At 41.0% G+C, this 27424-nt stretch overlaps 2 protein-coding genes and 1 pseudogene across 8 annotated transcripts in view; 1 reads left to right on the top strand and 2 right to left on the bottom strand.

Annotated features, from left to right (window-relative positions):
- CDV3 (CDV3 homolog) overlaps nucleotides 1-27424 on the top strand; it is a 64453-nt gene that overhangs the window by 6812 nt on the left and 30217 nt on the right. The window contains exons 5-6 of one of the 4 annotated variants that reach the window (XR_003375808.2): nucleotides 35-295; nucleotides 442-2719. The exons of 1 other annotated variant lie outside the window; for it this stretch is intronic. Coding sequence is in view for 2 of the 3 variants with exons in the window: in XM_026720393.2 (XP_026576178.1) it covers nucleotides 35-161 (127 nt within the window). In the remaining variant the exon portion in view is untranslated. Of the gene's footprint in view, nucleotides 1-34; nucleotides 2720-27424 lie in introns of those variants that run through there. 2 more of the 4 variants (XM_026720393.2, XM_026720394.2) reach the window with 2 other exon arrangements.
- Nucleotides 8178-27424, bottom strand: part of TOPBP1 (DNA topoisomerase II binding protein 1) — a 125851-nt gene continuing 106604 nt past the window's right edge. For all 4 annotated transcript variants that reach the window (XM_087916720.1, XM_087916718.1, XM_087916719.1 and 1 more), the window contains 4 exons: nucleotides 12617-12757; nucleotides 11244-11333; nucleotides 9757-9918; nucleotides 8178-8552 (listed from right to left, as the gene is read on the bottom strand). In XM_087916720.1, the coding sequence (XP_087772846.1) occupies nucleotides 8409-8552; nucleotides 9757-9918; nucleotides 11244-11333; nucleotides 12617-12757 (537 nt within the window). In that variant the 3' untranslated portion in view covers nucleotides 8178-8408. The remainder of the gene's footprint in view (nucleotides 8553-9756; nucleotides 9919-11243; nucleotides 11334-12616; nucleotides 12758-27424) is intronic.
- On the bottom strand, nucleotides 24748-26589 carry LOC148124020 (uncharacterized; annotated as a pseudogene).

Raw genomic sequence — 27424 nt, forward strand, 5'->3', positions numbered from 1 at the left:
AAGACAGTTACTGATTACATTTATTTTCCCTTAGGGATAAAGAAATGGAGAAGAGCTTTGAAGTAGTAAAACACAAAAATAGAGGTAGGGATGAGGTTTCAAAATCTCAGGCAACTAAACTTCAGCTAGACAACCAATATGCTGTGCTTGGGGATCAGTAAATCTGCACACATATTACAATTAAGGAATGGTTGTTTGATACCCTTCCACTCTTAAGGTAACTAAACTACACCAATTATGAACATGCCGTCTTGTTTCTGCTGGATCTTCTACAACAAGTGCAGACTACTTTGACGTAAGTGATTGCTTTTCTGCACTTTGAAAGTATAATTTGGTACACCTTTGTATTATAAGGGAAATTAATGTAAATTGTTAAACAAGAGTTCCCGGTGTTTTGATTCCTCTGCAGCCAGTGGTTATTTCAAATTTTTTTATGTTCAGATACTGAGCCTTCGTAAAGGTTGACTACCTCAGACTTGCTGCACTCATTGTGGATACCATGTGGATCACAACTTCTGGAAAAGGTTACAACTCTTTGGTGGCCATCTGAAACTCGAAACCAGCTCTACTGGATTCCTCTAAGAAATCCTGCAGAAGTCAGCCATCTGAGTTGATAATATAAATAACAAATTTAAGTGACCTTAAATGTGCCCCATTTATTATATCCTTTCACATGTAGCCATAATTTACTAGGAACCTTTAATGCACAAAGATTTAAAAAAAATATGCAGCATAGTGTTGAGTTTTTTTTTAAATTTAGTTATCAGAAAATAAATACATATCCAGATAGAAAACTTATGGACACTAGTCTGTGTATTAACTGGTTTCATCTGTGTAAGCTCTTCATTTGAAAAATAGCTCTCCAGTTTTGACAAATTGCAATATAGTCAGTAGTTGCATGGAATATGCAACTATATATACTTTATTGGATCTCAGTGAGTTAGATTTTCATTAGATAAATGGTCAATGAATTCTATATCTGGGAATATTCTAATATTCTATAATGCTTCTGTAATATCTGGGACTTATTTTTGAGAAGGTCATGCTGAATATATAACCATAGCAATCTGTTAAGAAGCATCAGCTATTGCTCACACATTCAATTATATTTGCAGATGGAGATACTTATATGTGTAGTGGAAAATGTCCATTGCTGTATTTTCTGTTTAAGATTTGGATATATTTTGCGAATAGGATGTTGCATTTATGGCATTTTTCTTCTTCTGCTGCCCAAAGAGTAATGGCACCTTCAGTTAAAACTCAATTTCCTGACCAGGGATGTACTCATTTATTTGGACAAATATTAACAGTATTTGAATACTAGTTTGTGCTATATTATTGCTGTATAACATTAACTGTGAATAGAATTCAAACGAGCTCCAAAATAGAATTCTTGCTCCCTGGGTTCATTTTTTTTTCTTTATTCTTCCAATCTGAATCTAATGTGGCCATTCCTGATATGTCTTTCCAAATGTCTGGCTGTTTTTTGGACTCTCAAGCCAGGATTTAGACAAATATATTACTTATGAGGTAGCTATATACTTTATAAAAAGATGACTTTGCAATTAAGGAGTGTTTAGAATATGAAATCATTGCTTTAATGAAGACTAGACTGCTTAGAATAATATTTTATTCCTATTAAGAATTGTGAGATATATTCTTCTAAGTAGCTGTGTTTTATACAGATGCAGAACCAGTCTTCTACATACTTAGATCACTGGAAGTAAAACAGTTGACACTGTTGAGTTGCATATCTTTCCTGAAAGTTGTCTATTTGCCAACAAAGCCTTTGCAGAGTATTAAAGCTGAAGAACCAAGATTATGTGAAATTTACAATTTTAAATTCCAGCTTTGACATTTTATTAAAATTGTTACACATGAATCAAGTTTAAATATACTGTATGATAGGGTAGATGAAGCTGTCCTTTGTATATTCACTTGAGTTCTTGGGCATAGTTGGCATAGAAAGTTAATATTGTAACAATAAATATGGAAATGTTCATGAACTTAGGAGTGTAATACACACACACACATACACACACACGCTCTGATGCCATGCATCACTTCAGTGTGGCAAATACATGATCATGGTGTTAAAACTTAAGGCTATAGTCTTATGTATGCTATAAGAAAAAAGTTCTGCTGAGTTCATTCATAGATACGCATTGAATTGGCTATTGTAAAGTATTGGTGGCCCATAAATAACTTGAAATGTGTGGTCATCATCTACCTCACTCTGTCACTGTTAACAACACCAATATCAAGTGGCAAAAATGTTCTTTAATAGCAAACACTGTTAAAGTCGACAGCTTTTTGTAGTGAAGCAAAAACGTTCACATCATAAGTTATTAACATGCTTTCATTGAAATAGTACACCATTGAATTAAAGTCAGATCTTTGAAAAGAAAATGGAGCTCTAGTGTGAACAAATTGCATATTTTATGTTAATGAATTATTCCTTGAGTTTGTGTTAATTTGGGGGGAAGCTCATATACATGTGGATGGTTTGACTTTATGCACTCTGAAGTTCTGCATCTTATCAATCCTAACAAATGTCATATATACTAATATATACTTGTTACATAATTGCTTTGTTATCCATGGGCAAAATGGCTAATTATAAAGAAACAAACTAAGGTGACCTGAATGCAAATGAGTATTCTTTTAATTCAGACATAAAGTTGTGAACTGATTAAAATAAATGATAGCTTGAAGAAAACAGTCCCAGTTTTTATCAGTCTGTCTTTGAAGTTCAGAGTATTTGATTCATACTTCTGAAATCATAGTTAGCCTAAAGTTTATTCTGAATTGTATTTAAGTTCATTGCTACTCTATGAATGCCCAGAAAAACTACCTCTGGAGGACCATGTATATATTTTTAATTTGGCTGTAACTTCCTTCCTGCATAACAATGAGTGATGCTTTTTAAACAAAAGCAGTGTCTGTGTTCCTAGTCAAACAAATATGAACTATAATTTAGCAAGCTCTTAAGTCAACTTCAGACAACAAACTTTATTTGAGCAGCTTTTTTCTGCTATTGCCAGCACATTTTATATATCTTGGTATTTTGTACTGGTAATAAAAATAATAACTGGGGGGGGGGTTACTATTGGTTCAGTAGAAGCATTAAGACTTCCCAAGAACATTTTCTGAGGCTTCTATACAGATCCCAAAATGTATATTTATAATTCTCAATTGTACCATGCTATTTAACTGGTGTATCTGTTAAAGGTCTGTTGGCAGTCGCAGTTGAATAGGGATCAAGAGATACACAGTTCATAGATCCAATCAGCACAACTCATGTCAAGAACAAGTTTTGGACTGTATAGTCAATCATATACTGAATTCAAATCCCATGTATCGACAATTAATAGGCTGTGAACACTATATTCAGTCATGATATACAGTAAAAATGCAGAGCATGTTTTCTATATGCTCATTTCAGTACTTCAGTAAGAAACATGTTTTATGCAGAGGCCTTAAATTATTAAAGGTTAATATTCATATTTTAACAGATGGCATGCTGAAGTTACAGAAGCTTAGTTTCAGACAATTGAATCAATTTTTTGGGATAAATTACCTAAACCAAATCAACTATAGAGACAACTGAACTGATTGCTTTCAGTTTTTAGACAAAATAGGACAATAATTGATCTGCAAGAGTTTTAAATAGATTTATCCTGTGTCCACTTCTCCAAAAGAAATAATAAATGCTATTTATTTGAATATGCTGCTCTTTACACCTCTATTGGGTATTACAGGTAGCTAACAAAATTTTGTTTAAAAAACAATGCAAATTAAAATTAGCAAGAAAAACCATTAATAATAAAGAATGTGATGAACCAACAATGCAGGAAAAAGTGCTATTTTTCATGACCAAAGGGAAGCTACATCTGTGTGATGTGTTTAAAAATGACATGGGTGGGGGTGGGAAGTCTCCCAATGTTAACCAAATAAATTTGTAATGAGACCCTAAGCCATTTGAGACTTTAAGAATAGCAACCTTTTAAGTATTGCTTGTGAAGCAACTGGTAACCAGTGCCAGCAGTTTATGAACTTTGCACCTTGCATAATTTGGCAATCTGCCTGCTGGATTTTGCACCAACTGAAATGTTTGGACACTTCAAGGGGTAGCCCACAGTATGTATTGCAACAGTCATAATATCATGTAACCAGCGTATGGACAATTCGTATAAATCTAATCTTGCAGATTCCTCAGTATCTGCAAATTCAATGGGATTTAGGGTTCAAAGCAGCATTTCACTGGGAATGCAATCTTATTAAAAACAGCATATATTTCAGTCTCAGAATCCAGGTCATCTTTTTAACCAACAGTAACATTTACCTATTATCAAATTTGGGTAACGTTCAAATTTACCAGATGCTTAGAATCAGTGTACAAGGAGTATAGAACTGAATAATATCAGTCTAGTATTGACAACTGATATCAGAATTGTAGAAAACATTCCCCTATCAAATTCATGTCGAATAATGGTATAAAGTTACATTCAAGACAAGATAATAGGAACACAAATCATACTGCCACCTGGATATTATTTGTCAAGAAAACTGGAAACATTGTGAAACAATACCAAACCTCAATCCTAAAGCAGTCCAGAAGGTTGTTTCATTATCTTATCTTGATCAAAAGCTCAATTAAAATGGATTCACAAAATCATTCAAATGCTATCAACCTTAACTGACTTCTCTGGAATAGAAAAATACAGGGAGATGATAATTTCTGCTAGTATGGTTTATCATGGCTATTTAAATCAGCCCAGAAAACAGAAAATTGCATAACCAGGTAATAGCTATTATCATTCTGCACCTCCTCTCTACTTTCTTAATATATACAATCTGAAAGGAATCCAAAATATTGTCAAAGTTATCCCTAGAATCTGCCCAAGTTCTACAGTCCAAGCTGGGACAGAATTCATTATAAAGAACTCCCCCCATCCTATGTATCATGGTGGGTACTAGCTGCTTAATGTGGAAAAACAATATCAGTTTCTGGGGAATAGACAAAAACAACCTGCTTGCCTGTACTATTGCAAAGTTAAGAATTCAGATGGGTTTCACTATATACCATATTTTTTGGACTATAAGACATTCCAAAGTATAAGACGCACCTAGCTTTTGCAGAGGAAAACAAGAAAAAAAATCTGCCTCTGCCTTCCAGCAATTTGCCTCCTTGCAGCAAACAGTGTGGTCAGCTTCAGCACAGCCTGATTTAGCACAAGTTGTCTGTTGAAACAGCCTCCCAACGATCAGCTGTTTCAAGCTGCAGGGATCCCTATCGCCTATTGCCACCTCTGCATGCCCTACTTTCTGCTGTTGCAGGTGGTGGGGATTGGAACAGATCAAAAATGGGGTACATGGAGGCCAAAAATGGGATGCTGAAGCTGAAAATGGGGTGCATGGAGATGGCAATAGGCGATCCCTGCGGCCTGGAATAGCTGATCATCGGGAGGGAGATCAACCGACAACCAGCTGCTTGTTCTAATTAGGCTGTGCTGAAGCTGACTAGGCTGTTTGCAAGGAGGCAAACTGCTGGGAGGCAGAGGCTAAAGGTGGGGGGCAGTGGGTGGGCAGGGCTTCGGCAACATTCACTGTATAAAAAGCACAGACATTTCCACCCATTTTTGGGAGGGAGGGAGTGCATCTTATACACTGAAAAATACGGTATATGATCTGACCCATTCTACGAGTTATTTCATACCCCATTAATTTCATTATTTAATAAATCAAGATGATCACTTGGCTCCAGGAGGGGAATGCAAATGCTTAAGACAATAATGTCAATTGTCCAGGGGATTTCCCCATTCATGTTTAAAAACTATTACATTCTGGAAATTAACCATAAATATTCCCATATGTTAATATTCCCATATATGAGTTCATTTGCCCATACTAGAGAAGTTAAAATACTTAATAATTTCTAACATCCAACGAGGTAGGAATAAAAAGATGGTGAGACGGTTCTGTGGAGCAAAAGATAATCTGCTTTGGAATAGTTGTTTACTATGAAAAAATACAACTTGTCTATAAAACTGCTCTGCACAAAAATTGTAGAATTCTGGATTGTACCACTTCAGATACTAGGTAGTGCAGTGCATTTTGAATATTGTTGTGCTAGCCCTCTACAAATAGATGAAGCATCATTGAGAATATTGCCATGAGTCTATCTTTGATATACTTTGGAATATGAATAACACCATAAAGATTGAAGACCTATTCAATTTGTTGTGAGATAGACTTGTCACGTTTATTCTCTTGGAATGCCTAGAATGCCTTTTCTTTTTAGGAGCAAAATGAAAAAGGGTAAAACTAGGTTATCTGGCCATAAGTATGCTGAGGTACTTCAGATAACAGGCTGTGATTAAAATGCAAAAATAAATATTTCTAACATTTGTTCTACCAAAATTATAATGGATTTCACTGAAATTACTTATTTTCACAAAAATGTAGAAAATTTGTCAAGTGGCAAATCCAAGAATATGACCAAGTTTGAAACCATTGCAAAGGAGGAAGCGTCTATCAAATACAGCATGGGAAATTAGAGGCAATTGGATTATGCTTGTTTTCCAAGATGCAAAGACAATACTTCCCTACTTAACAGAGATGACTTCAGCTTTATAAAATGTTTTTGAGTTTTCCAGTGAAGGTGCTATAAGAGTACAAGGTGTAATTAAATTTGCTGAAATCTGTCACAAAAAGAAAATATTTAACTTGGTTTTATTTACAGTATTTTACCACTACTATAGTAAAGTTCTTTACACATATATTAATGATCATGTAATAACGGGCTTTCTAAAAAGGATGGTTGAGTTTTCAAAATTTATACATCCCTTTTTTGGTTCTGTGCAGATATAATTGTATTAATAAAGTTCTTGGGATTTGCATGGATGAGATGAATTATCGTTTTTGTAATCTCTGAAATAAACTTACATTCACAGTTTGTTATTGTTTTTGTAGAAATCTTCTGTTATATGCTTTTTCAAAACAAAAGTAGTGTTATCTTCATTGGTTATATTGCCTGAGAAAAGGTCCTTTTATCAATTAGCAACTGTTCAATATTACATCAGATCTGTTTGTTTCTTATTTACTGTAGACACCAGGTAGTTTTAAAAACAAAACCAGCAAACATCAGATTCAGTTTTAGTTTTACTACTAAAGAATATAATCTACATCTAATTTCCAAGTCTCCAAATACTGAAAGTATGTTTTTCCTCTCATTTGCACTTCTTTGAAATCCTTTTTGAAAAGTGAAAACCCAATAGAATTTTGAAAGGAGACAGTGAATGATCTCTTCGTTTCTACAAAGCAGTTGTTACTTGAAATCTTCCTATTCTCACTACTGCAGAGGTGTCAAACTCAAAGCCTGTGGGCTGCATTCAGCCTACAGGGCTGCCTTGGAAAATGTAAGGGGCTGGCCTATGTTGCTTCGGCCCAGTCTACCCAATGCAAAGAGGAAACATCGGGCCAGCATCGCTTCAGCCTGTCTATCCAATTCAAAGAGGAAACATGCCAAGCAGTTTGGGAAATGATGTCAAGCTGGTCACACACACCCATCCTCTCTGAGGTCAATCACGGTCCTGATGCAGCCCTCAATAAAATTGAGTTTGACACTCCTGCATTACTGCTATTGATATAAATAAATAGGAGACCAATTTAAATAAACTGTCTCAGATGTGGCTGATACTAGTTGCATAGATTCCTTGATACTGTTATTAAAACATTGATTTAATAAATGAAAGTACTGAGAGATTACTTTAAACATGTCACAGAATTTGAACTTTATATAAATTACATCCCAGTTAATAAGCAAGTTATTTAGGAACAAATAAAATAAAAAGTCTGAAATTTTGGTTAGGCAATTCTGAATTTTTTTTAAAATTTCTGGTTTTTAACTTTAAAAACCAGATTACCCTTGATCTGGAAGGTAATGTTCTATCTTTAAAGATGCTTACCTGTTCTCTCCATTGAAAAGAAAATTCTCAAGCTGCTAAAGCGCATGTTTTTAGAAAAGGAGGGATGAACTATAAAAGCAGGAAAAACTTCAGTGGGGCTATGTCCTTTCCTTATATAAGCTGATATACCAACCTATATAAATGTTACATATTATATAATATATAATTGTTTTGTGGAAACCAATAAGAGGCAGACACATGCAAAAGTTATGTTAGATGGCCTTGTGTGTTCTATCTTAATAGTTTTTTTAATGCATTTACTCAAAGTTCACTTCAAGTACCATTTCAAGTACAATATGAATCTACATACGTATTCCTCCAAGCCTATAACAAAAGTTGCAGTTATTTCTTGAAATCCAAAGCACACAACAAAAATTAATATATTTTATCTTGGAAGGAAAACAGAAATTTAAAAATTATATTTTCAGATTGGTTGCCTCAGTGAATTCTGGACCTCTTTGCTGTATGCTTTTCTTCAGCAGCTTTACGTTTTTGAGACAACCCAATTCCAAGTGTTTTACTATTCTGAAGATAAGCAGCAGCTTCTGGTAAATGATAGTTTTCCATTGAAGGTGATGGTTCCTTAAAAAAAAAAATGACAGCAGTTTTTGAAACAGCTTTAAGAATTATATTTTCATGTTTTTTATCTGACATTTTCTTTTTAGGCCAATCTTCCTGCTACCATATATTCCTTGTTAGAAAAACAATGGAGAAACAAATTACTACTTGAAAGCATTATTATATTGCTGTCTGAAAAGTTCATGTTGAAACCAAATAGGAGTAATTTTTCATAATCTCTATTCCTGAGACATAAAGTGAATGTAAGATACTTTCTATCATTTTAATTGTGCACAAAGCATTCCACTGCTATAGGTTTGAAATATGTTGAATTGTTCCTTATGTTTATTCCGTGCTTTTGCTCAAAGAGCTTAAGGCAACATAACATATACAGAACTCTTAATTTCTTCTACTGTTGGGTAGGTTGGGCAGAAAGGGTGAGAGTGGAATGGGATAGAGGAGGAGATGGGAGAGGAGAGGAGAGAACTCAAAGTCATCTAGGGAGCCTTCAAACTGGTCTGCCTGAATTCAAATAATAATACCTCACTGGATATACAGATAAGTCCTTAATTTAAGACAACTGAGACCAGAATTACAGTTGGTAAGCAATGCAGTTGTTAAACAAGTCATCATGATTGGATCTATTTTGTGAGAGTTTTAAATGCGATCATGAAATGCATCAAATGGTGATTAAATAATCTGGCTGCCCCAATTGCATTGCTTAACAGCCACAGTGGCACAGTGATTAGAATGCAATACTGCAGGCTACTTCTGCTGACTGCTTGTTGCCTGCAGTTTGCCAGTTGGAATCTCAACAGGCTCAAGGTTGACTCAGCCTTTCATCCTTCTGAGGATGATAAAATGAGGACCCAAATTGTTGGGGGCAATATGCTGACTCTGTAAACGGCTTAAAGCAAAGCACTGTGAAGCATATAAGTCTAAGTGCTATTGCTATTACTTATCAGAAGCTGACTGGGAAAGTTTCAAATCACAATCATGTGACTTCAAGACACTGCAACTGTTATAAATGCAAGATGGTTGCCAAATGCTCAAATTTTAATCACATGACCGCAGGGCTGATGTGCTTATAATTGTAAGGGTGACTTGTAAGTCACTTTGCTGAAGTTGAGCCATTGTTAAATGAACAAGTAAGTTGAGGACTATTTATTTATCTAATAAAACATAGCCTTGATAATTCAAAATTGTATTATGACACTAATATGCAAACCTGTATCAGATAGTCAGCAATGTATTCTGGCTTCAGGCAATTCACTCCTTGAGCTGCAGCCTCTCTTATATTAATTCTCACATCTTCTGGCTTTAGTTTATTAAGATCAGCAAAAAAATGAGTAACTTCTCTAAAGATAGGTGGAGAATATGCAGGTAACACCTGTAGATTCAATCAGATAGAGATTCTGGTTTACTTATGCAGTATGGAATTAGTTTTATCAATTTTAGGAACTGAACAAGACCATCTAACATGTAGCCTTCAGGAAAATAGCTTGTCAGTTTTTTTAAAAAAATGTATACAGTATTTTGCTGAAATATAATATGATGGTAATGATAGATGATCAATGTCTGCTCATGTGGGTAAGACTCTCATGGATTGCATCTGCATTTTGCAAAAACTTACTCTAAATTTTTTTAGAGGTAAATAGTGTGCTTTCCCACTTTTTTCCCCTGTGTAGATCAGAATGAGTAACGTAGGTCTAAATATCTATATACTAATAAAATTCTTATCATGACCTTTAACCAGACAAGTGCACCATAGGGCAACAATTTTTGAATCAAGGTAATTTGAGTTGAATAGTCTAATTTACAAAATGTGTCCAAAATCCAGGACCTGGGATTTCTGACCTGCACCCTTGGTAAGTTGGCTCTGACCTGCATAAGTACACTCCCAAGCACCCTTCCCAACCCATGCCATCCAAGTATGTTTGTTGATCAGCATGGAACCTCTCAAATAACCCTGAGACCATCCAAGCATTCTTCTTGATTCACACTACCTCCCCACATGTCCGACCTGACCTCACGGTGACACCTCATATACATCCATGGCCCCATATATTCTACTTGACCTACACCAACCTGAGAACCTTCCCCTATTTATACAGCACTTTGGGCACTCCCAGGCATCCTTCGCAACCTATGCCAGCCACCCACCTTGATCCATACTGCATTTCTGGTGCACATCCATACAGCCCTCTAAACCCACGTAGCACTTCTTGTGTTACCCCCACATGCCCTTTTTCATAACTGAAATAATTCCTTCAAATGGAATTCTTTCAATTATAAAGAATTATTGAGGTTTAATCAGAGGTGGGCTGCACATAATGTAACAACTAGTTCGCTTACTGCAGAACCGAAAATGAGTGCGCACACATGCCCCCACTTCACACTTGCGCATGGCTGCAAAAACATGGGGATTTCCTGCATGTAGCAGCCGCAGTGAGTACAGCAGGTGAGGCATGGAAATCAGCTTGGCTGAGTGGGCAGGGCGAGCGAGCCAGATATATAGGATGGGATAGTACCGGGGCAGGGAAGAGGGCGCAGCTGGTGGTTGGAACTACTGGTATGGATGAGCCGGTCTGAACCAGCAGCAGTCCACCACTGGGTTTAATACATAATCTGAAAACATTCTTTTTTTATTAAAATAGCAACATTTCCCTCACCTATGATTATCAAATATACTGATATCTAAACAAATATACACACCTTTGCACCTCCTGATTCCAAAAGACGCTTGAAGCCTGATTCCTTCGCTGGGTCAACATTCAAAATAACTCTCCAACCACCAAATGCCCCCTAAAAGAGGCAGAAACATTCGTTTATGTATGTTTGGGTGTGCATCAAAATACTTTGTCATACTGAAATATTTTTATTTTTTATCATTTACATTTCAGGCTCAGACAGTGCAAATAACTTCTAATATTAATTAATCTTAGCAATTTTCAATCAAGAAAGCAATATAGATTAATGTTCTTCCCTGTTCCAATTCAAATTGTGCCTTATTTCAGCACAAAATACGCTATCTGACAGCATGTGGTTGGAGTCTCAAAAGGCAAAAAAATATTCTACCTGACTCAGAGGAAACTGCAGAAAAACTTCAGCAATACCACCAACCAGAAATAACAAGTCAAAGTCTTTCTGTTACTTTGAACAAAAAAAGGAAATAAAATGAATTACATCTATAGCCCTTCTGTGTTTCAGTACATTGTGCAAGAATAGTTATCTGAATACGCACTCAAATTTGTCACACATACGAAAAATGTGTCTCTCAACTGAAGATTATGAATGAGATCTTTCAAATCATGGTCTATAAACTCTGCAGTAAGTCCAAAAATGCTCATTAGCTCACAGGTTCTCTCATTCAGCTCTCTGTGTTTCACTGATTATAATTTACCAAAGTAACAAAGCTCATAAGAAACTTAGTAATTTAAACCTCATTTGGCAATGAAATACTATCAAAAGCTCCCGATTTAGATACTTCAGATTGGTCTGAGGAACAGGAAAAATTACACAAAGGAAACCGCACAAATAGAATGATAGGAAACCATAGGATTCCAATCAAAGTTAAGAATCAGGTTTCTTAAATCTCTCATTTGGCCATTTATTTACCTACTGTATAACAAGGTATTTTAAAGTTATACTAGTATTTTACATTGTAGTGACTGGGGTACTCTTGATGGTTCCTCAGCTTGTTTTCTTGTAGATGTTTCAATTGCAGGTAACATCATCAGCGTTGTTGCTAGTTTGAGTAATGAAAATGTCTTCAAGAAAACAACCAAGCTCAAAGAGCACCAAGGACCCCGCATTTCAACCCTGAGCTACAAATATTTTCCTTTAATTGGTACTAGTGACTGTACAAAGACTATAAATTGTTATTTGGGAGTGAACACTTTGAGTCAGAGTTGACTCCTGGCGACTATCTGGACTACTTCCTGCAGTTTTCTGGCAGCATTATTTATCATAAATTCATGCACTATCCATCTATTAAAAAAATAATTTGAGTAAATTGGAATAATATTTCTGTTAGATGAAATATACCTCTGTCCACAAGTTACAACTCATGATGTTTGTGTAAATACCTCAGCAGAGCTATTTTGCTCTCTCCGTCGTTGTATTGTCTTTCTCCATCTCATTGCTGCAACTGCTAACTTCTTCTGAACTATATTGATTCCAGTCAGTACACTAAGTATAGAGGTGCTTCCCCACTCATAATCTTCCTCCTATAATGATAGAAGTAATCTTCCAGTTATGACAGTTCACTTAGTGACTGTTCAAAGTTACAACATAACCGTCCCCCAGTAATTATGACAGTCCTGAAATTGCGAATGTTGCAGCACCACAGCAGTTGTTCACACTTATGAATGACCACAGAGGTACTGCAAGATTTGCCCTGCCTATTTCCTCCACTCCCAGCCAGGTCTCCACAGGCTCTGGGCCTATGGAGACTCACCTTGGGACGATCTAGCGAGCTGTCAGTTCCTTTGCTTGCTTCAATGCATTTGCAGAGAACAGAAGCCTGAAGTAGTGCAAAATCAGCAGTGCAATATCCTGTGCTACTGATCTCATGTGATCTCGCACTATAATATTTTAGGCCTCTGTTCTCTGCAGACTGAGGACTGTACCAGATCTGTGGCAAAAGGCTTTACAAATGGAGGGAAGGCCTTTTGCTATAGATCTTGTGCAGGTCTCGGTTCACAGAGAAGAAAGACCTATAGTAGTGCAAGATCACAACCCCCAGAAGCTTCCAGTCTTGGTGCAATGTGATTTCTTTGCTTCAAAATCTTGTTGGTTTATTAATGCTTTTCATGCCAAGACTGCAAGCAAAGAGACTAGAGAGGAGACAGTTCGATTCATTTTCACGAGGGAAGCGAACTGGCACAGCAGAATGGGAGAGGGAACAATTGTGGGAGACCCCAGGGGAGGGAGCTTGAGATATCTCAGTAGGTCAGTGGAGGCCTTGGGTGGTCTGAAGCAGATCACCTGTTCCATTGCTAGGCACCCCTCCATGGCCTTCCCCACCAGAGATACCTCATGTGCACTTAACAACCTTCAATTAGTAAAAGCAGGGAGTGATAGCATTTGTTTTATGTGAATCACTCCAACGAATCCTCAGGTTACAAATGTAATTGGCAGGCTCCATTACATTCTGAACTTGAGCATTTCCTGTATTTAATTCTGTCAAGTTTAAAGGAAATTTCAAACAAAATTTTAAAGACAAATCACTCTCATGTCAAACTGTACAAAATAGTAGAAATTTTTAAAGCCCAATTCATTAAAATTATTTTTTTCAGTATAGGTAATCCTCAATTTACAACCAAAATTAAGCCAAAATTTCTGTTGTTAAATGAAAAATTTGTTAAGTGAGTTTTGCTCCATTTTACAAACTTTCTTGCTACAGTTGTTATGTGAATCACTGTAGTTGATAAGTTAATAAGCTGGTTGTTAAGTGAATCTAACTTCGTCATTGACTTTGTTGGTCAGAAGGTGGCAAAAGGGGATCACATGAACTTGGAACACAGCAACGATAACAAATATGAACTGATTGCCAAGTGTCCAAATTTTGATCACATGACCATGGGGATGCTGCAATGGTTGTAACTGTGAAAAATGGTCATGTCACTGTTTAAAGTACCATTGTAACTTTGAATGGTCACCAAACGAAATGCTGTAAATTGAGGATTCATGAGATAGACAAATCCAATATGATTTTGACTTTTTTGGAAAAGGAACTCTTCCTATTCATATTTCAAACAAATTTCAATAAGACTTCAAACTTTCAAGAACAGAAAGCCATTGTTAAAAAATAAAAACATCTCTGCCCAGGATGATACTTAATTGGACAAAAATCTAGAGCAATTACTTCTAATTCAGATTTATACTTATTGGATCTCTTTTCAGACAACTTGCTACTCATATTCATAATATAGATATAGCAATTTTATATGCAACCACATCCATTTATCATTTCTAACAAACCTTCCACTGAAATTTGATGTTTGTTCAAGACTATTGTATCTAAAAGTTAAAGGTAATGGTTTTTAACTCAGCACATTTCCTTAAGTCTAGAGAAAGTAAATGGAATCACATGTAGGGCATTTGTTCAATTGCTTTCCTCCCTCCCAATCACTTGCTATTTTTACACACCCACTCCAGAATAACAGACAATGGTGAAAACATGCTGTATTTCCCATTTCATTCAGCAGTGGGATTCTGAATAGAATGCTGGTCAGGGCATTACTCCTAGCAGAAGTAAAGGATAGATAGATAGATAGATAGATAGATAGATAGATAGATAGATAGATAGATAGATAGATAGATAGATAGACAGACATATCTATATCTATCGATATATATATATCGATCGATAGATATAGATATCTATATTGATATATCTTTGGGTGAATATATATATATATTTGGGTGAATGGATATATTGAGAAAAACCCCAGTCTTAGTTGTACTGTAAACTATGGTACTTTTACTAGTTTATAATTTATCATTTTTAAATGACCATCCATGCTGTTACATCCATCAGCCTTTAGATTAAATCAAAATGATCAGTGGAAATCCTAATACCTTTATTAAGAGATCAGTTCCAATATGGCTTAATCTGTAGTTTAATAAAGATAGCAGCCCAAGGCATTTCAGTCTTTCAGCAGTTCTGCTTACTTCTTTACTGTTCTGTTTATGGGCTGAAATCATGCCGAGTAGACAGGAGTCCCAAAGGTGCTTTTTCAAAAAGCAAATGGACTTTGTTTTTTCTTGTAGATGTTTTACTTTTCATCCAAGCTTTTTCTGTACTAACTGAAAGTGGGCTGAAGTGGCGATGGAGATGGCTGGAAGGTGCAGGAGCACCACGCTACTTGCATTTGCGTGACACTCTTGCACCTTCCAGCTTGCCTCCCCTGGCCTGGGCTCTTCCTCGATGGCTGCAGGCTGTAGGAATGGCCTAGGGCAGGAAAAGTACTGGCTGGTGGTGGTGGGAGGGGTGGATCCAGAATGGAGCGTCAGCCTCAGTTTTCTTGTCCCTCTTAGTGCTCTGCTCTGCTGCCCCCCCCCCGCCCCATGGCCCCAGCCATAGCTTCCAGGGGAAGGCACAGGAAAAAAAAGCAGAAACATAGTGAGATCAAGAAAGGCACAGGCAAGAGAAGACGCAAGCTGCTGCTTTTGAAAAGCGCCGTTTTTGTTGTCTGTGCCTTCCCTGATCTCTGTTCTTTCAACCCAGTGAGAGCTATGTTTCTGCTCGTTTTCTTTTCCTGTGCCTTCCCTGCGCAGCATTGGCTGGGGCCGTGATGGTGGGGGCAGTCAGGGCTCTCCCCCCTCAGCAAGCCAGGCTTAGAGGAATGAGAATTGTAGGCCAGCGCCAGAAAAAGGCATGTTGGAAATGACAACACACGTTTCCAGCACGCTCTCCTTTGTCCCGAAGTAGGATTGAGTGGAGGAAAGGGAGCAGGGGGAAGGGTAGGAGGAAAGGAGAAGCCCCGCTGTCTTTCCTTTGGCATTGGGGGCGGGAGACCAAATGCCCAGACCAAAAGAGCACCGAGGAAGACGGGCTCCTAATAATCAGCCTGTTTGTGCAGGTGAGAGCTTGAGCTTTTCTGGGCTCAACATCCCTCCCCACCCTTCAGCCTCCACACAGGGAGGGACCCTTCTCTGCTTGGCAGTGGCGGGAGAAACCTGAAGCTTAGCCTTGGGGAGTCTTTTTGTATGGAGGCCGAAGGGGAGGTGGTGCCTGGTTATTAGGAGCCCGTCTTCCTTAGCGCTTCCAGCCCGATCCTCCTTCCCCCCTCAACTCCAGGAAGCCACATCTGGCAAAGGAGGAAGGTTTCCTCTGATTTGGGGGAGATATGAAATGAGAGACCAGATTTGGGGGGGGGGGGCTTTGCTTTTCTTCCGTTTGAGGGGGAGCTGGTTCCTCCCGTCCAGATCTTTCCAGCCTCCAGGTGGCTTCTTTTGAATCCCAGCAGTATTAAATCCTCCCTCTTTCCCAATGAAGGAGGAGGAGGTGAAAGGATGACCTTGAATGTCTTCTGGAGATTAATCTGTTTGCTACAAATACCTGCATTGGCAAATTGTTTATATGGGATAACAGAGAATGAAACATTGTAGCCTTTTTAAATAGTGTACCTCTTGGAACTTATATAGAAGCTAAACAGAAAAAATAAACAGAAGCAGAGAATTATTATTTTCTTCCTTCACTAAAAGTAGTTTATTCTACTTTTGGTAATATATGAGCCTTTGTGGTTGAACTCTGGGGTTTGATGGATCTATGTGGATTACAAATTTATCAAGAGAAGAGTGTTTGAAAAACTTGGGGACTAACAATCTTTTTTGAAATACAACAATAAAAAGTGTGAAATTACTTGGAGACTGAGAATAAGAGAAGGAGGAAAAAGGGGATTTTGTGGTGGGTTGATTTGTGAAAATATTTTTTAAAAGTCTGAGGTTGGTTGGGGACTGTGGAAACATTGGTATGAGATTATTATTATATCTTTTAAATTCCTTAAATGCTCTAAGATCATCCAAAATGACAAGTACCTTAAACTTAAGTAAATTGGGGGGGAAATGCACCTGCGCCATCAGCATCAGTATTTAGTCCAGCAAGTCAAAAATCATTGGATAGCATGTTGCAACAGGAAAGAATGAACACAATGCAAGCAGAAATGAAGCTCCAACTACTTCAAGAAGCCACAACAATTTTTTTTGAAGATATGAAGGAAAGAATGGAAAAAAATGGATGATAAAATGGAGAATATCCAACAATAACCAAAAATGAACAGATCCAGAAAATAGAAATCAGAGCAAACAGGAAAAAAGTGGAAGAGATGGACCATAGACTTACACAGACAGATAAGGAACTTGAGAGAACAGTAATTACATTCAAGATGGATAAAGTTGAGGTTCCAGATCACTGAGGAAGAAAAAGGCAAAAATCCTGCAGAGATAATGGCAGAACTGTTGGCAGATGCCTTAGAGATGGATAAACAGGATAGGCTTGCTTAGATAGATGAAATGTTCAGAGTATATACAAGATATGCATCAACGAATAAACTTCCTTGAGAGGTACATGTGAGATTTACTCAGGAGGCAATAACAGCAGAGATTTTTATGAAAAACTACACAAGAAACCATGAGCCAGTGTAGAGCTAACAGCAAAACCTTCACCCTCTCTGACAGCACCTTCCTGATGGTTTTTGGAATCGGGAAGAGGGGGAAAGGCGTACCACAGGCCCTGGGGCCACGGGTAGCCTAGTGTGTTGACCCCTTCCGCCCCTGGTGCTGGAAACCTTACAAAAAATCTTGGAAGTTGGGTGTTTGATGGAAAGGCAAAGAGTCCAGCAACGGATGGCCGAACCGCTCCGAAAGCTCCTTGAACAGACTGGGATGCAGGCGTCACTGGTTGACTGTGACCCTGCTGAGCCAGACTGCCTCCACATTCAAGAGTCCTGAGATGTGCTCTGCCAATATTGATAGAAGGGTCTCTCTGCCCAAAGGCACAGTTGGGTCGCTTCCTGCATGAGGGACTTGGATCGAGTGCCCCCCTGTTGATTTATGTGGGCCTTGGTGGCCACATTGTCTGTGAGGAGGGCATGCTAACCTGAGGCCAAAGTGGGCCCTCCAGCTGAACAGGCTGCCGACAGTTGTGGTCAATCTTTGTGGTTCCTTGTAGAAACAACCCTGGCCGATGGCCCGGGACTGCCACCATTGGAAAGAGAAGAAATTTGGTGGTACCCACACCCTCGCTGCTGAGTTGCCCCGGCCTGCTCTTTAATAAGGGAGCAGAAACCACTGCAGGGCCCTGGCATGGAACTGTGCCCAGGGGACTATGGTAATACAGGAGATCATTTTGCCCAGGAGCTGATACAGCAAGGTGAGAGGAGCCCCTCTGGTGGACAGAATCTGGTCTGTCAAGGCTTGATGCTGTCCCATTGCTCGTGGGAGAGGAAAACCTGTCCAGTAAAGGTATCTATAATCACCCCCAAGTGTAAGAGTCGGGTTGAGGGGACTAGATGGCATTTGTCCAGGTTGATAGAGAATCTGTGCTCCCAGATTGTCATACGCAAATCCTCTTCTGCTCAGAGGCATGAGGAGGGCTTGATCAGAATGTTGTCAAAGTAGCACTGGATCCAGATGGGTAAAGTCCTGAGGTACGCTGCCACAGCCACCAGGAGCTTGGTAAATGTCCGTGGGGCAGATGACAGTCCGAATGGAAGGGCTGTGTATTGGAAATGGCATCCAGCATAACAAAACCTCAGGAACTGTGGGTGGCTTGGATGAACAAGCGCATGGAAATAAGCCTCCGTCAAGTCTACAGAAGTCCAGAAATCTTCCTCCCAAATACCTTTCAGAATGGAATGGAGGGAGTGTATCTTGAATCTGCCTGTTGAGTCCCTTGAAATTCAGAATTGCTCTCCACCCCCACAAGGCCTTTGGGATGATGAACATCAAATAAAACCCCTGTCCCCTTTGGTCCGCTGAAACCAACTAGATGGCCTTAATGTCCAGCAAATGCTGGATTTCCAATTCCATGAGGACCCTCTTTGCTGGGTCTCTGGAGACAGGGCAGCAGATAAAAAACCTTGGGGGTGAGGAGAGAAATTCAAGAGAAAGCCCCGATCCTATTGTATCCCTGATCCAGACGTCTGTCGTGGTCTCTTCCCACCTCTGTGCGAGAGACCAAGATGGCCCCCCATGGGAGGATGAACCCTGACATCACTTTGGATGTCTTTTAAGGCCCTACACTGCTGCCACAAAAGGAACGTTTGCTCTGTGGCTGCTGTCGGCCTCTGGTTCCAAATGCCGGTCTGTTGGCCTGGGAGGTGGGCCTAAGAAAAAACAGCCTTTGCTGTCTGGGCAAGCTAGCCCAGCCTCCCCCTGCTGAATGAAAGGCTTCTGAAAATAAGGTAAGGGATGGTAGTCAGCTCGTCTTCCCTGGTATGGAAGGATCTTCTGCTTGTCTCTGGTCTCCGCTAAAAATGTTTCCAGAGATTCCCCAAATAGCTTCTCCACTTTAAAGGGGGCTGAATCCAGCTTCCATTTGTTTTTGGCGTCCCACTTCCAATTGCAGAGCCATAAAATTTGACGAGCCGTTACCAAAGAAGCAATGGCTTGTGAAGAAAACTTGGTGGCAGTCAGCATGGCACCTGCAGTAAATTTGGCAGCTGCGATGATTTAATTGATGTCCTGGTATACTTGAACCTCCTCTGTTGGGATTCTTCCCTGCAGCTGCCAAAGTCAACGCAAAGAAGCTTGAGTGCAGAAAGATGCTGCCGTGGAAGCCAGACTGCTTCTGCTGTGAGCCCTCCTCAGAAAATGGCGCAAAAGGGAGATGTCAACCATCTTGGAGCCTTTAAGACCATTGTCAAATTCCTTATCTAAGGCTCTCTGCCTTCAAGTAGCCTCTTTCTCCTCAGCCCTGGTCGGCTTCTTAGGAGCGAGAGCCCTGACCCTAATCTTGGCTGCAGCCTCCAAGACAGCTGACCTGGGCTTAGCTGAACCTTTGACAGCTCTGTCTCTAGATTGCTGAGAAACTGTCACTTCATGAGAGGTTTCTATAATATCCATTTTGTGCACACCAAACCAAAAGCAAGGGACAAAAAGTTTTGAAGAAAAAACCAAATGGACTGTGATCTCTTTAAGCAGTTCCATGCAGCCCAGGGTGGCAAACACGACCTAAGGGCCAGCTGTCAGCTCAGACCCGCTCCTCTATGCGAGGCAGTTCTGGCCCAAGTGAGGGGCCAGAAATTTTTTTAAAAATGCAGCAAGCTTTGTTGAGGAACTTGTAAATGGGGTGCTGGCTGTGCCTCAACTGTTTAGGCAATCTTATCCAACTCGCAGCTGCCGTGGCACTTAGGGAACTGTCAAATCTGGAAAGTAGGATCCAACCACAGAACCACCCTGTCTGCATTGAATACGCACAGATCCTTCCTGATGGATAAGACCGCCAACTCCAAAATACGCCTAGCCGAGGTAAGGGCCACCAAGAATGACACCTTGCACGTGAGAAGGCGAAGGCAGACTTCACGTAAGGGTTCAAATGGGGGAGAAGTTAGTGCCTGCAGGACCTTAGGCAAATCCCAGGTGGGGTAGCGGTGGACCACCGGTGGCCTCAGATTTGTGGCTCCCATAAGGAAGGCTTTCACCCTAGGGTGTTGGGCCAGAGTAGTAGAGCCCTTGACCAAAATCACCGAGGCCAAGGCAGCCACCTGTCTCTTCAAGGTATTTATCCAACCTGTCCTGCAGGAACTCTAATACCTTTGCAACAGAAACCCCAGTGGGTTCCAATTGGTGACAAGTGCACCAACTGCAGAAAATCTTCCACGTTGTGTTATATATCCTGGTAGTGGAAGGTCTTCTGGCTGCCTGGATGGTCTGAATGACCTTTGTGGGAAACTTCTCCCATTTCAGGATCCCCCACTCAAGCGCCAGACGGTCAGCTGAAACCAGGCTGGATCTGGGTGCTTGATCAGGCCCTGGCTGAGGGAGATCTTGTGCAGGGGAATTCTCCAGGGTCTGGTGACTGACAGGCCCATCCGATCGGTGAACCAAGGATGCCTGGGCCAGTAAGGGGCTACCAACAGAACTTCCACCCTTTCTATCAGTACTTTCCAGATTGCCCCTGGATTAAGGGGAAGGGGGGAAAGGCATACAATAGTCCCTGGGGCCACCTGCACTGGAGAGCATTGACCCCTTCTGCTCCTTGGGCAGGAAATCGAGCAAAGAACCTCAGGAGGTGCATGTTCTCTGGTGATGCAAAGAGATCCAGAATCAGGCGGCCGAAGCGTTCCGCCATCTCCTGGAATAGACTGGGATGCAGTCGCCATTCTGACTGGTCAACTGTGGCCCTGCTCAACCAGTCTGCCTGCACGTTGGATACTCTTGAGATATGTTCTGCTCGTAGGGACAACAGGTTTCTCTCTGCCCACCTGCACAATTGAGTTGCTTCCTGCATTAGAGATCTAGAGCATATGCCCCCCTGCCGGTTTATGTGGGCCTTGGTAGCCACATTGTCCGTGAGGAGAAGCACATGTCTCCCCACCACCTCTTGCCTTAGATCCTTGAGCACTAAGCGGGCAGTCCTGAGCTCTAGCCAATTTATGTTGTGGGCGAGCTACTCTCGTGACCACCTCCCCTGGGTGACCTGGGCTCCCAAGTGGGACCCCCAACCATAGATGCCATAACCCATGGCATCGGTAGTGATGGTAATCCTCTGGGGTTCCCTGTACAAGCATCCCTGATCCATGGCTCAGGACTGCCACCAATGGAGGGAACGAAGAACTGGCAAGGCGACGCGAACCCTCCTTGGAGAGTCGCCCCTGCTCGTCCTCTGGTAAAGGAGCAGGAACCACTGAAGAGTTCGGGCGTGGAAGCGGGCTCATGGGACAATCCCGATGCACGATATCATTTTGCGGAGAAGTTGAGATGATAGGCGCCTCTCTGGAAGACAGGATCAGTGACATGACTTCCCTGATACTGTCTCGATGCTCCTGTGAGAGAAAAACCTGTCCGGCCAAGGTGTCTATAATGGCCCCCAAATGCAAGATCCGAGTCAATGGTACTAGGTGGCATTTGTCCAGGTTTATCGAGAACCCGTTCTCTCTAAGAATCCTGATTGTCGACATCAGATCCTCCTCCGCCTGGGGTCTGGAAGAGGATGCTATCAGGATGTTGTTCATATAGCATTGGATCCTTATGGGTAAGGCTCTAAGGTGTGCCGCTAGAGCTGCCAAGAGCTTGGTAAAAGTCCGAGGGGCTGATGACAGGCCGAACGGGAGAGCCGTGTATTGAAAATGGTGGCCGCCGGGACTTTCGGGTTGCCAGGCTTCGGCGACAGCAGGGATTTGCGTCTCTCCGCGATCCCTGCTGTGCTCGCCGTCTTGGTGCCTCCGATCCAGACGGATCTGGAGGATAAGGCTGCCCTGTAGAGGCAGCCGAAGATAGGGAGGATCTGGGAAGGGGTTTGGGGGTGTCGCAGACCCCTCCTCACCCAGCTTAACCTCCTTTTCTCAAGGCGGTGGAGCGGCGGTCAGTGATGGCCGCCATAAAGAAGCCGGCAGCTGGAAAAGATTGTGCTGGAGGAAGAAGGAGAAAGAAGATTCAGAAGTGAAAGTGCTGGCTGAGCCGGGAAAATAGCAACTTCTAAAACCTGGAGTGGAATTGTTTATTGCCTGAAAGATACATTGTATCCCTAAGAAGAGAAAAGCGGCGGAGAAAGCTGCCAAGGGAAAACTTTTTCTCTATTTACTCTCCCACCCCACAGAAACACTAAAGGCAGAACTGGAAAATACTGGGCACCGAAGGTATTTTAACTTGAAAATTGTGAGAGAAAGGACTTTGGACTTAACATCTTCAGAAATTGGAAAGCCTGCATTGGAGGTATGGATTTCTGAGCGTTTAGAGGGAAATTGCTGTTGTAAGTGGGGGAGAGAAAAAAAACTTTTGGAGCAGAGCTTGAAAAAGGAGGAGATTGCCTAGAACTTTAAAGAAAGATACATTTTAATGGGAACCTTTTGATTAATCGGTAACCCCAGAAAGAGAAATTGAAGAAGGTAAAAAAAAAAGTATTGAAAGAAATAGTTTATCTGGATCTTTTAGTGACTTTGGAATTTCTTTGGAATTACTCTTGATTAAAAATACTTGGGTGGTTGTTTTTGAAGAAGCCTTTCTCTTCATGATGGCATTGCTTTTGGATGAATTAAAAACTCAATACCAAAAATATAAGAAAGAAGAGCAAGATGGAAAAGATACTTTGGGCACCCTTTTTCAATTTTTAGAAATGGCGGTATGTACTTATGAAAAAATGACTACGCAACAGGACGATTGGAACAAAGAAGAAGAAGAAGCCATTTTGGATGAGCAATGGGTTTTCTTTGGGGAGGAGGAAGAGGAAAAGAAAAGGGGGATTTTAAGGGCAGAGAAAACAATCCAAAAAGAGAAAAATGAGATGAAAGGTGGATATAAGGTTAGAAAACAACAGAAAGGGGATAAGCAGAAGAAGAAAAGGGAGGAGGAGAGACAATGGGGTAAGAAAGGCAAGGAGAAAAATAAACAAGAGAGAAAGGAGGGGATGGAAAACCTTAATGGTGGGAAGCAAGATTTAAAGAAACAAAATCTATTTAGAGACAATGGGTAAATTTAATTGAAAAAGGGATCCTGGAAGGTACATAAAAGTGTGTTTTTATATGTGTATTTAGAGTAAAATGTGTATTAGCATATATGATTAGCTCTTTTATGGTATTTATGGTGGGTTATAGGCTTTCATTTTGTAATTGCAGTGTACTTGCTTTTTTTATAAAGTTTATTGTGTAATTTTAGAATGTACTAACCAGAATCTCAATATAAATTAAGTGTTATATTAAGCTTTATTAAGTTAGGGAAAAGAGTCAAAGGCGTTACTCCATTTAGTGTACAGGAGAAGTATATCTAAAGAAAAAAGATGAATGGATAACTGGAAAAGAACAGACAAAGAATGATAAGTATTATGAATTGTATTGAGATAAGATAAACAAAATAAAACTAAGAAAGATAAAAGAGGGAAGAAGCTATACAAAAAATTGAAAATGGCAATAAGATATGGAATGACATATAAAGTAAATATGATTTTTGAATTTGTGTCTGTGCGAAGAGTTTCAACCGGGATTAAGCAGCTTTCAGAAATGATGTTTTTTATGTTCTATGTTATGTTTGTTTGTGTATTGTTTTAAAAGGCAAAAATTTTGACTAGTAAGAAATATAATCTGGACAATAGAATGAAAAGGAGAAATCGGGAGAAGATATGATGAGTAGATAATGTAAATATACATATTACATCTGGCACGTTTTACTGATTCTTCCAGAAAGATTCTTTATGTTAATATGCCTTGATTGTTTGTATGCTTTGTAAAGTCAATAAAATTTGTTGTTGTTTTTTAAAAAAAAGTCAGAGGAAAATATAAATGTGATGATTGAATAGCAGATAAACTAGAAAAGAAATGTTATTGAATAAGAGTAAAGAGAAACAATGTGAAATTTGTTAAAGGGAATTTATGTGTCTATATGGAAATGGGATAAATTAGAAAAATGTGATATAAAATAATGTGTTATCTGCTTTGTAAAAAAGAGGTTTTATGTTTTTAATGTTTAATGATGTTTTGTTTTGTTTGTTTGTTGTTAAAATCAATAAAATTTGTTTTAAAAAAGAAAAAGGTGGCCGCCATAGCAAAACCTCAGGAATTGACGGTGGTTGGGGTGTATGGACACATGGAGGTAGGCCTCTGTTAAGTCTACCGAGGCCCAAAAAATCTCCCTCCCGCAGTCCCTCTAGAATGGAGTGGAGGGAGTGCATCTTGAACCTTCGGTAGATTAGATGTTTGTTGAGCCCTTTCAGGTTGAGGATTGCTCGCCACCACCACCCCGAGCCCTTTGGAATCACAAACAACATTGAATAGAAACCCTGTCTCTCCTGGTCCACCGGAACCGGCTGGATGGCCTGAATGTCCAGCAGATGGTGGATCGCTGATTCCATGAGATCCCTCTTTGAGGGGTCCCTGGAGACGGGGCAGCACACAAAGGCTCTTGGGGGGAGAGAAACTCTAGAGGGAGACCTGAACATAAGGTTGACAGGATCCAAACATCCGTTGTGGTCTGTTCCCACCTCTGCCAGAACAGTCCCAGACGGCCCCCTATGTGGAATGAGGCTCGGGCGTCACTTGTTGTGCCTGAAGGGTCTGTTGGAACCCCTAAAGGACCTTCTGCCTTCTTGCCTCTGACGCCCTCTGGCAGCAAAGGCCTGTCTATCGGCCTGAGAGGAGGATCTCTGGAAAAAGGGCCTACTTTGACAGGGAAAGCCTGCCCCAGCTTCCCGTTTAAAGGAGGGTTTCCTGTAGTAGGGATGAGACCTGTAATCAAAGCGCCTCCCCGGGGAGGGCAGGATCTTTAGCTTGTCCCTGGTTTCCATCAAAAAGGGATCAGGGCTTCCCCAAAAAGCCTTTCTCTCTTAAAGGGAGCCGACGCCAGCTTCCATTTGGTTCTGATGTCCACCTGCCAATTTCTTAGCCAGAGAAGCCTGTGTGCTGTTATGGAAGAGGCCATGGCTCTGGAAGAAAATTTGGCTGACGTGAGCATGGCATCAGCAGTCAATTGAGCCGCAGCTATAATCTTATTCAGGTCCTGATGCACCCTGAGATCCTCAGGTGGGATTCTGTCCTGTAGCTGCCTCAGCCACCGCAAAGAGGCCCGAGTAAAAAAAGATGAAGTCGTTGATGCTCTGATGGCCCAGGAGTAGGCTTGATGAGCTCTCTGGAGCGCCATCTCCTTTCTGGTCCTCTATCTTTAAAACATCCTCCGCATCAGGTGGGATGACAGATGAGAAAGCTAGGGCTACCACTGGGCCATCTCCCTTTGGCACTTCCATAATGTCCAGCAGGTCTTTGTCCACATTAAATAAGGTAGACTCAGACGCACTGGGGCAAGTGTACATCCCAGGGGACTCCCACTGCTTTTTGATCAGGTTCAGAAACATCTGGGGCACAGGTACAGAATCCACCCCAGATGCTTTCTCAGTGAACAGGAAATCCTCCTGATCCTCTCCTTAGGTGGGAAGGTCCCGAGTGACCGTGTCCTTTTTGAGATGAGCTGTGCTCTTGGCCTTAACCAGCAGAGTCTTGAAAAGAGCCGGCTGGAAAAGGCCCTTAAAGAAGGGGGGACCTGCTACCTCCGACTCCTCATCCGAAAAATCCCTTTCTGGAAGGAGGTCCCTCTCAGAGCCATAAATTTGGCTGCTTTCTGAAGGGGAGGCCAAGCGCTCTCTGAAGTGGACCTGCTGTTCAGCAGAAGCCTGCCCCTGCCCCTGCAGGACTCCTCTGCTAGATTCCAAATAAGACAGCTGGCGCAACTGGTTGACATCTGCCTGCAATTCCTGTCTTATTGTCTGGGAGATCCAGGCTCTCATGAAGGATGGCATTTCTTGCATCTGGGTCTCCTCCGGTCGTAAGCCAGCTGCTGTAGGTGTAAAGGTGGCTGCAGGCACAGGTCTGGCTCCACTAGAGACTTGGTCTGCAGGTGCCACCACCAAGATCCCCTAAGGCGGCTCAGAAAAATTGTGAGAGGTCTCAGCCCTGATTTGGAGGTTACCCTGCAAATCGTGGGTACTTGAGCCCCCAGGAGACCAGGCCATCATATACTGCCTATCTGCCAGTTGGTCTGGCTGCCTGTCATTTTGAGGAGGCAAAGTTCAAACTGAAGGGGTGGCTCTTTATTCAGCCATCCTGGAATCTCTCACTGCCCTGTCAAACTGTTTGTCTATGGCTTTTTGTCTACGCCTGGCCTGTCTATCCTCAGCCTTAGAGGATCTCTTAGGGGCTAGAGCCCTGGCTCTAATCCTAGCTGCTGCCTCTAGACCAGCAGACCTGGGCTTAGGAGATCCCTTTACAGCCTTCTCTCTACCCTGCTGAGGAACTGACAATTCTTGATCAGCTCCCTTGGTGGCCATCTTTGAGCCTGTCAAAAATAACTATCACTTGACAGGGCAGAGAAAGGGAGAAAGAAGTAAAAAAATAATAATATTCATCCTAAGCTGTCAGCTACAGCCGCAGTAGCTGTCCACTTCAGGAGGCTAGTGTGACCCAAAGTGGTGAGCTCAGCCCAGCCCCGCAATTCAAAAGCCAAGGAAAAAAAGTTGCAAAAAAAGGCTGCCTCTTTGAATTGCAGCAAGCCCTGGCAGGTCAGAGGCTTGCGAGCCTGGCGCTGGCTGCACCGCAATTATCAGGCAGACTCAAACATCTCACAGCTGCCACGGTGCTCTGGGGACTGGATGGGGGGTAGGTGGGTTAGGATTTAATCCCGATGGCCAGAACCACTCCCCAAGGGACAATCCTGGAGACGAACTGCAAGATTGTCCCCAAATGAAA

The sequence above is a fragment of the Pseudonaja textilis genome, chromosome Z, assembly GCF_049901715.1.
Source record: "Pseudonaja textilis isolate UNSWEBS1 chromosome Z, rPseTex1.2, whole genome shotgun sequence".
Taxonomy (NCBI): domain Eukaryota; kingdom Metazoa; phylum Chordata; class Lepidosauria; order Squamata; family Elapidae; genus Pseudonaja; species Pseudonaja textilis.